We start from the raw sequence: 9,955 nt of genomic DNA, 5'->3' as shown, positions 1-9,955 counted from the left end.
AATACAAATTATAACAGAGGCTCTAACCCTTCGCCCACTGTATCCAAACCTAGATGAAAAAATTTGAATGGTTACAGGCTTTCAAAATGTATATAGATGTAACGTTACCTTACATTGTTTCTTGTTCTTCAGGTTTGTGATGACCTGCTCCCTGCTGTGCCAGATGAGAGCAGAGCACTTAAGTTGTTCTGAAGTACGCTGACCTATTCCTGTCTTTCCGCTACAGCGCCTGCAGGTAAGAGTATGCTCCCAACAGAAAATGACAGGTTTTTATTCACCAGCTGCTACTGTGTTTGCTGATAGTGTTTTTTAGGATAGTCAGTATGTTAACTACTTCCATGTGTATGGCTAAAAAGAACATTTTGATTTAAAAACTGGCAAGGGGGAATTTCTTACAATAGCTGTAACAGCCAAGACTTCCAGCCCATGTAAAACTGTAGCAGATATAGCTACAATTATGTCCACAGGTTATTACAAACTATACATAGAGACAAAGACTTTAAAATATATCTCTAAGTAATATAGTAGAATTCATGTAGTGTATGCTGTGTCATATTATGCTTTTGGTTTAACCCCCTTTTTTTCTCTTTGATTTTACCTATTGGTCCTGCCATTTTTTTTTGGTCATTCTTTACATTTTTTTGCAGAGGGCTGACAACATTTCCAGGCTACTGTTGAACTTAAAGCAGGGTTGTCACTCCCACTGTAAGAGCTGCCAGGAGATGTAGTCCTATACTGTAAGGGGTTCTTCTTTCTATGACATCAAGTTGCTGCTAGTCCTCACCCCATTTTAGCTCTAAAATATTTTGTTGTATTAAACCCTAACTGTAGGATGTAGGCAGCTGCTGCCATAATGTGCAATTATGCTGAGCTTACTTGCAGATTATGGCAATTTACCTCTGAGCTTGCTCTCCTCTCTTTCCTCTTTGGCCATTGGGCAACCACTACTGATGTATCACCTGTGCATGTGCGCTGCAGGAACATCTACCTGACCTACATCTTACAGTGTAGGCCTTACAGAAGGGTACAGAAAATTCTAGAAGCAAGTGCAAAGAGTTTTTCAGCAGAAAAGACAGGCAAAGTATCTTCTGCCAAAAAATGTTCTACCTCCTATCAATTCTTTTTTTTTTTTTTTTTTTTTTTTTAGATTTAATTCGTGCTAAAGGTTTTGTAGATTATCCACTAGAATGTGTAGATATTTGCAACGACTTTGCAATCACACTACCTACCTTAACTGTTGAAATAAGGTATTAGACACACAGTAAGGGCATTGTTTTTTCAATGAGTCAGTTTACTACTAGACTTAAGCAGACCACAGACTAAGCCCTGGTTCACTCTATGAATTGCACAGGAATGTGCAGCCATTCCTGTGCAATTCTCATGCAATTCAGTGCGGTGCAGTTTGAGCCTATTCAATTTGAGTAGACACAGATTGCACAGTATCACACCAAAGTAGTGCCATGCACCAATTTTGGAAATGCACTGCAACCAGATTTCATGGTCCTTTTTTATTCCATGTGATCCAGTTCAGGCAAATGCGATTCGTTTGCAACCTCCATTTAGGGTGTCGTTAGCATTGCACTGACTCCTGCTACAGATCACAAAGGAGTGCTTTGTGAATGTGGTGCAGGAAATGCATACGAATCGAGGGTTTCCTGCTTTGCATTTTAGTGTGAACTGTGGCTGATCGAAATTCTGCCAGTTTAGCAGACTCTGGCCAAATTTTGATCCGTGCAGCTGTCCCCGTTTGATAGAAGTCAGTCATTACATCAACTTCTGTTGAATGGATAAGCTGGAAACTTCTGTCAGTCAGCGAATTCAGCCAATTGACTGCAGCCACTGATCAGTGTATTCTGACAGTGGAGAGTCCTACTGTCAGAATACAATGTCCCTGGGAAGTGTGGGGGATGGAGGATATCCGGATTTCTCTATTCACCTCCTTTGAGTGGATGGAGGAATCTATTAATTTTTATCACAAAGCCCACTGGCTGAACAGATACAATGAACCATCCAAGGCCAGCTTTACATTGTAAGAAGCAGAAGCAGTAAAGCAGAACACTTGTAAGCTAGAAACATGAACGGAGGATGTGCTGAATTTATATTATTGCCCCCACCTACAGCATTTTCACAGAGATATTCAGTAAAATTGCATGATGTCACAGGTCCTCTTTTTTTTTTCCTTCAATAATGGTTGGTAATAAACTTCACAGATAGCAGTGGCAGGTCATCCATGCCTTGGGATCACATGAAGTAGGTTTAGTGACACATAAAGTCACACCATATATACTGTAGTTACACTCCTAATAAGCATTAAATATGTCAGTTGAAATCTGACTGCAACAGTTGGTTTTGAGCGTGCCTTGGAGGACGGAATTAAACATTTTTAAATGATTGGTAGCTGTGAAAATGTGTGACCATTCTTAGCTCTGACACTTTAAAACATCAAGCAATCAATAATTTATTGTGCTGCTAATTGAAATTAGCACACTTATGTAACTGTATGTTATTTCCTCCAGCTGCTTAAAGTGAATCTAAAGACAAAACTTTTATTTTTCACAGATAGAGTAAGGAATTGTAAAAGCTAAACACCAGGAGCTAAAAAAATAATTCTTCTGCTTCTATAAAAATTTAAAAAAGTGTAAGGCTGCAATACTCACGCTATTTATGGTGCTGTGCATTGCAGTATTTATTTCTGCCACTAGATGGCCTCCTGGGTGAATGAAACAATGTCACCCTGTCTCTGGAAGGTTTTAAGTACTTGCCTCTGGAGGGGTACATCATTCAGCCACCCTGGGCTCACAGAAGGATGCTACCATAATATCATATGGCACTTCTTTCTATAGCATACAGAATCCTTCATGATCTGTGATCGTACTGAAGACTGCTCAAAAAAAGGTATGCGTACATTTGATTTTCTTTTTTAGGTATAAGGTGCAGGTAGTGCTTAAAGTGAGGCAGCAGGGAAATGAAGTTGGACTTTACCCCATCAGGTGTGTTTTTTTGTTTCTGTTTTTTGTTTTTTTTTTAACACCTGTGTCCCATTAGAAGATTTCCTTTCCTTCCTAACCAAGAGGAATAGCAACAAATAAAGGGAAAAACTCTCCAAAGTGAGGGGGAAAATCCTTTTAGGTAGTTGTCACCAAACCAGGTGTCCCATTGGATTTCTGTGGCAACTGTATTTTGAATTTCCCTTCACTTTTCTTTTCCTGGTAATAGTGGTCACCGGGAGAAAGCGAGAGTGTGAATCTCCCCAGCAGGGATGTAGACCACAATACTAACATGACCAAGTGTTTGCTTTAGATACTTATTTCTTCGACATAACATGTATACCTCCAGTAAATTATTGGCACGGAACTGACCAATTTAATAGGCTCCACCTATTAAGCCTACCTAATTGTTAAAATAGTCTATTTACACCCAGTTTTAATCCTGTGTTATGTGAAATAGATTGGTAAGAATAATATCATAATGATTACGCAATGATGAGCAATAATAGTCAAGAAAAAATGTTAGTTATTGAAAACAGTTTAATCAAAACACTTTTTTTGTAGAAGCATTAAAACCTTTACAAATGGTCTTTACAGGTCTTCAGGGCTGAAGTGAAGAACACTCAAAAGTAATTTTAACAGAATATAAATACTCTTCAAGAACAGCCAAATAAAGCTCTTCACTATAAAATTTTTAAATAAAACAGAAAAAACAAAGTCTTAGTCCTCTGCTAAATCTCTGCAGATTGCTTACGTTATAGGCCAAACCTTTAGCCTCTGAGTAAGGACAAGCTGGATCTTTGGCTTTGCACAGAAGAGCATCGTAACAACGTTAAGTGTCCTTCAATGGCAGCATATTTTACTTTAGCGTTTCACTTTTCGCCCAGCAGAGTTGCGTCCACTTTTGTTGTACAGACAGTGGTTTTCTTTGTTGAGGGGGCAGTACTTCTTGGTGTGTGACATGTCTCCTGTTGCCCCACATAGTGAGCAGGAGTACATTCTTAGAACAGGACAGACAATTCTGCCTTGATTATCCTTTAACTTGTGGCCCATGTAGATATGGCGCGACTCGCCATTATGTTTGCAAAAGCAACACATGGCACCATTCGAAGTCTCTCCATGTGGAGGTGATACGTTCTGTTTCGCAGAAGTCTTGGTTTGATGAGCATTAGGTTGCCCATGACAATAGGTTGGTAGCGCATTAGGTTGAGTCTGCGGAGCTTGATCCTCATCAGAATGGTGCCATGAATTATCTTGATGATAGAAGCTGGTATTTTGCGAGTTAGGACTATTCTCAAAATAAGAAAAACCCATGGGCTGACTTGGAGAGCAGGCACGGAAGGAATGTAGCTGAACATGCTCATTTTGATTATCAATGGCATCACCCTCTGGTCTTTCAGCAGGACTCAGCAGGAAATCCCTTAGAGGAGGGGGTTCAGAAATATCAGCCTTTGCCATGGCCTGGATGACTGAAGCCAGCTGCAGGTAGTCTCTCCACAGTTGGAATTCCATTGTGATATAACTGTACCACTATTTCTTATCCGGTTTATATTTATCTTTCTATTTGATGGGTGGAGCTTTTTGATAACTCCTATCCTTGATTTAACTTCCTTTCCTCCTATACTTTGTTTAACCTCCCTAGCGGTCTGATTATGTCAGTATTTCTGTGCTCAAAGCGGTATAATTTTTTGCATGGAAATATGTATTTTTTTTTATTGTAAGCTTGTAATTTTTAGGAATAATTCACTGAAATCTGTCCGAACAAGAGTCTAGTAAACATCCCGGGTATGTTTAAAATTTGAAACACGAAATCATAAATTATATATTAATAAATAATCATAAAAATAATATAATAATACATTTAATTCAATAATATAATCAAACCAAAAACACTGAAATTTGAAATCTAGCGCCAAGTTCGCACATCACTGAGCAAAGTCGCAAAATCATTTTCGGTGTCTGATGACGAATTTCCCCACAAATCATCATTCAATTCTGCAAGTAGTTCTAATTTACTATCACCGGGGACACTGCAGGAGGGACATCGTGGGAGCGCAGGACAAGGTAAGTGAAGAAGAGATCGCGAAGAAGCACTGCAGGGTATCCCCGAGTGTAGCTCGGGGTTACTGCTTGTGGTGCTGAAACTTTACCCCAAGCTACACTCGGGAATACCTCCAGGAAGGTTAAGAAGCAAAAACATCTGCCGGGGTCTACAAACATTATATACCATAGCTCGTGTAAAGACCAGTTGAAAAACAAAAATATTAATGTAAGAGTGTACTGCATATGGGGCATAAGTTTTATCCAGCAGATTAAGGCTGTTGGCCCTCCATTTCTTAGCCCTCAGGGGTGGGTCTATCCCTTCGCTAGGTCAGTACCCGCTTGGGCTGGAATTCTTGACGACTCTGCTCTTTCACCTCTAGATTCTGTACTGGTTTCAGTTATATACAGTCAATCTGATTGTGTGATCAGTACAAAATTCAGTGTGTTCTTTTTACGGTCTGTTCGGCAGTTATGCATACCAAAAAGTGTATGAATTTGTCTTGTATTTTGAAACCTGGGACATATAGTTATTTCACTACATTGATCAGTGAATAGCTGATTATGGTGAGAACTCGGTGTAGGCCACCCTATGTTCCTCAAATCTTATAACAGCCTAGTGCAGTGACATGGTAAATATCACATGTATGGGTTGTGATGAAGACAATATTTTTTTTTTATTAGCATCATTTCATTCTCTTCTCTCCAAGGTTTCTTCTTGCTACAGTTTCTCTCTGGAATAGACTACTTTAGACAAGCAGACTAAGGAAACCCATAGAGGGCAGTTAGTTCTGTAGACAGCTTCATAAACATATACACATTTAGTACAAAACAGATAATCTCAAGGCTTTAAGTTGTTTCTCATCCCATAGACATGTCTGAATAGTAGAATTTCATTACTTTTCTTTGGAGAAATTTACCAGATTTGTGCATGATACCAGTTCACTTATAGACATCTCACATGTAGAAGGCTCTTTCTCCAAACATTTTTCCAGGACAGCAAACCTGAGAGATGATTGGCTTTGCCCTGACAGAATATGTAGTCAGAACAGGCAGAGAAAAAACCCCATTCACCCGATTGTCCCTCACTTTAGATTGTGTTTTCTACCACAAGACATCGCAACGTTTATTGTTTTTACTAATTTGAAGGCCTGCCGATGGGCAGGAAGGTCCCCCTCTGAGGTGAAGCTGTGCCACTATACTTAGTGAAACCTATTTGCAAGGAGTCAGTGGGTTCCCCATTTGGATCCAGTTTCTTGACCCCAGTGGTGGTGGTCTGACTTCTGAAGCACACCTAGCTGCCAAACTTGTAATTTTTTTTTTTTTCACCTACAGGGAGTGTCACGGATCCAACCCACATGCACACGCCCAAAGCGACTAGCTAACCGAGGCGTGCACGTCCGGTCGTGACTTGGGGTAAAGAGGGAATAAGGGGGACTTACTTTGAATATGTAAACGTATATAAGACCGGCCGTGATATACTTTCCCAGCCTGCACTACCTCAGCCACCACTAGAGGGAGACTCCACTCCAATCCAGCTGGCTGACCACACACACAGGCAGATACAAATCTTATATACAATCTGGTGCACACTAAGGGTTGAGGAGCAGCCTAGCAATCGGCACGCCCTTCTAGGATTCCTCCAGCTATCCTACCAGCTAGAACCCTGGTGTTAATCACTCTTCCACTGTCCACATACCCTCACACCAGACACACAACAAACAGTAGCCTGCCACCACCCAACAGTTTTATCTGCAGACTGGCCTGCTGGGCCACCACACACACACAGATCTCTGTCTGGCAGATCTGTTACCTTTACAATCTGCATGCAATCTGCCAACATGCAATGCAATTGCATACAGATTGGCAATGAACTTGACCGAGCATATAAAGAAACTGCAATGCAATACAATACAATCTCTCCAGAGATATGAGCCAGAGCTTAAGTACCCAGAAGTCACTTATTAATTTTATCATTTAATATCCTGAAAGTGGGCAGTGCATAAAATATGTACAAAGTATAAAGAGTTACAAATACAGAAAATACAAGAAGACAGTGGGCAGCACAGTGGCTAAATGGTTAGCACTTCCGCCTGGCCGTTGGTTCAAATCCCAGCCACGGCACTTCCTGCCTGGAGTTTGCATGTTCTCCTTGTGCCTGCGTGGGTTTCTTCCGGGTACTCTGGTTTCATTCCACACTCCAAAGACATGCTGGTAGGTTAATGGGATCCTGTCTAAATTGGCCCTAGTATATGTATGTATGAATGTGAGTTAGGGACCTTAGATTGTACACCCCTTGAGGGTTAGGGACTGATGTGAATGTACAATATATATGTAAAGCGCTGTGTAAATGGACGGCACTATATAAGTACCTTTTAAATAAGTAATAAATCAGTAAGACACACAATTGGCTAATGACTATACAATAAAAGGGAATAAAAACAGAAATAAAACTTTTACCAAGAGTTATCCTGCGACTGGAGCAAGTCAGAAAGCCCACGATCAGCCAGTCAATAGAACTGGCTCCGTACGAATCACACTGTCCATATCCCAGGTCCTCAATTTATGGGAATATGGACGTATGCTGGACATTAGCCTTTGGCCAATCGATTCTGGGGGGTGTTCCTGTACCAGCCCACAGGACATTCTGGGTACTGAAATGCCCAAAGTCGATTGGACCAGGAACGGTTTGAATCACCAAGTCAGGGATTGAGTTTCCGACACCAGCGCATCAGTCCGATCGCGACAGTGCCAATCACTGTTCAGCTGTCGCAATCAGGCGCCATATAACCGTTTTCTACATTTCTCTGGGATTCTACATAGGCTACAAATACAGTTTTACATGCAGATGTAGCCTACAATGTGTCCAATCAGAAGGAAGTATTATCATCTCTCTGCAACTAATATTTTAGCTTTTATGAAAGATGAAGTATATTCCTTTTGATCTGTGTATATACGTCAAAGCTCCCAGACACATCGGAACCACCTCTGGTCTCCCGCTGTGTCATGAAGCCGAACTGTCTAGAGCCTTTCCTTCCAGATTTCCAGAAGGTGGCAAATCTTTTTGGCATCCAGGTGTCACCCCCAGTCTAGAGGATACTCTGTCCCTTCAGATGCTAATTGGTGACCATATGTCTCTGACTTAATTCTGAACACATCTTATATTATTATAACATGGACTGAAGCTAAACCTACATTGTCATATTTCTACAGATCACATCTCAGCTACTCAAATCTTACATGTACGTTACAGGGAGTCTCACTAATCCCTTATCTACACGAACTCCTGCTGTCTGCAGCTAGAGAGAAGAAAATGATTGAAGATCTCCAAAAGGCGATTCGTACCTTGGAAAGACTGTGGTGGATAATTAACAGAGAAAAGTCATCTCTGCTGCCTGCTTAGTCCAAAACCTTTTTTGAGTTACCTGGTCGATTCGAGAACCCAGAAAATGTTTCTTCCAGAGGAAAATATTTGGAAGGTCGGTACATCCATCTCTCTACTAGCCAAGGCTCACAAGATGAGTGCTGGGTTTCATAACCTCAACTATTCCAGCAATTACCTGGGCCCAGAGTGAGCACCTAGGGAATCTGCAACACAGAGGTCTTGGCTCCTGGCTCTGAGGCAGTCCTCCAATTTCAGAGAACTATCAGCAGTTTTGGACGCATTACTAGCTTTTGAGCAGGGGATTCAGAGATGAGAGACATAGATCCTTTCTGACTATGCAACCACAGTGGCTTACCCAAACCACCAAGGAGACATCAGGTCCTTGGAACTCCTGAGACTGATCCTGGAGATTTTACACTGGGCAGAAGGCAGAATCCTCTCTATCTCAGCAGTCCATATAAAGGGGTCTTGAAATGTGGTGGCGGATTTTTTAAGTGGAAGTGTTTGTACAGTTAGGGGATCTGTGGGGTCTACCAGAAATACAGTTGTTTTCTGACAGTACAAACCGGAAGGTAAATCACATTTTTCTCTTGTTCAAGATTTGGAGTCCTGGGGCATCAATGCCCTGGCCCAGTACTGGGATTTTGCTCTGGCTTACGCCTTTCCTCCTCTGACCCTTATTCCTCATGTGCTATAAATTTTAAGTTCATTTTATTATGCAAACTGATCCTGATTGCCCCTTGGTGGCTGAAGAGAACATGGATTTCAACAATTTAAAGTTTATCTGTTCTTCCACTGCATCAACTTCAGTCAGGCTCGATCTGTTACTGCAGGGTCTGGTCCATCACCCCAGACCAGAATTATTTTGTCTGATGGCCTAGTTTTTGAGGCACATATCTTGAGAGAGGGTTTGTTCAGACAGACTAATAGATACTGTCCTGTTGTTACTAGGAAAATTTACACAAAATATTTAAAGTTTTTCTCCATTTAGTGTAGTGAGAGGGAAGTTATCCTCATGTCATTGCCTACTGTATTTGAGTTTCTTCAAGATGGAGTAGAAAAGGGTGTGGTGCTCAGCACCTTATGAGCAAAATTGGTGGCTTTGTCTGTATTTTTGGATTTCAAATACTTGCAGGATCCCCTGGTGAAGAACTTCCTGTAAGCAATGAAGAGGGTCAGTCCCCTAACGGTAAAGCATTGTCCCTCATGGGATTTGTCAAAAGTACTTGATTCCCTAAGCAGGCAACTATTTGAACCTATTGAAGAAATTTCTTTAACATTTTTGACTCACAAAATGGCTTTTTTCATTGGACATAACTACAGCTAGGAGGATAGAAGGGTTTACAGATCCTATCTATTAAAGTGTTACTAAACCCACAACCGTAAAATCGGTCTGTATATACAGTACAGAATGCTTGTTATACTCAAGCTTTAACATGTGCTCTGCTGGACACTGGTAGAAGTCACAAGACTGCTCTTAACTGCTGATGAGAAAAGGTATTTAGCAGTTTATAGTTACTAAAATAATTGCACTTCCATGTTG

At 40.9% G+C, this 9,955-nt stretch overlaps 1 protein-coding gene across 1 annotated transcript; it reads right to left on the bottom strand.

Annotated features, from left to right (window-relative positions):
• Positions 1-3,851: 3,851 nt before the first annotated feature.
• On the bottom strand, positions 3,852-4,499 carry NANOS2 (nanos C2HC-type zinc finger 2). Its single transcript, XM_089651900.1, has one exon. It carries the CDS (start codon positions 4,497-4,499, stop codon positions 3,852-3,854), a length of 648 nt encoding a protein of 215 aa, XP_089508026.1.
• Between the last annotated feature and the right edge of the window lie 5,456 nt (positions 4,500-9,955).

Source organism: Staurois parvus, unplaced genomic scaffold (assembly GCF_062004578.1).
Source record: "Staurois parvus isolate SC_StPar_1 unplaced genomic scaffold, SC_StPar_1.0 ptg000668l, whole genome shotgun sequence".
Lineage (NCBI taxonomy): Eukaryota > Metazoa > Chordata > Amphibia > Anura > Ranidae > Staurois > Staurois parvus.
Note: the sequence above shows the minus strand (reverse complement) of the source record. Positions and strands in the feature narration are given on the sequence as shown.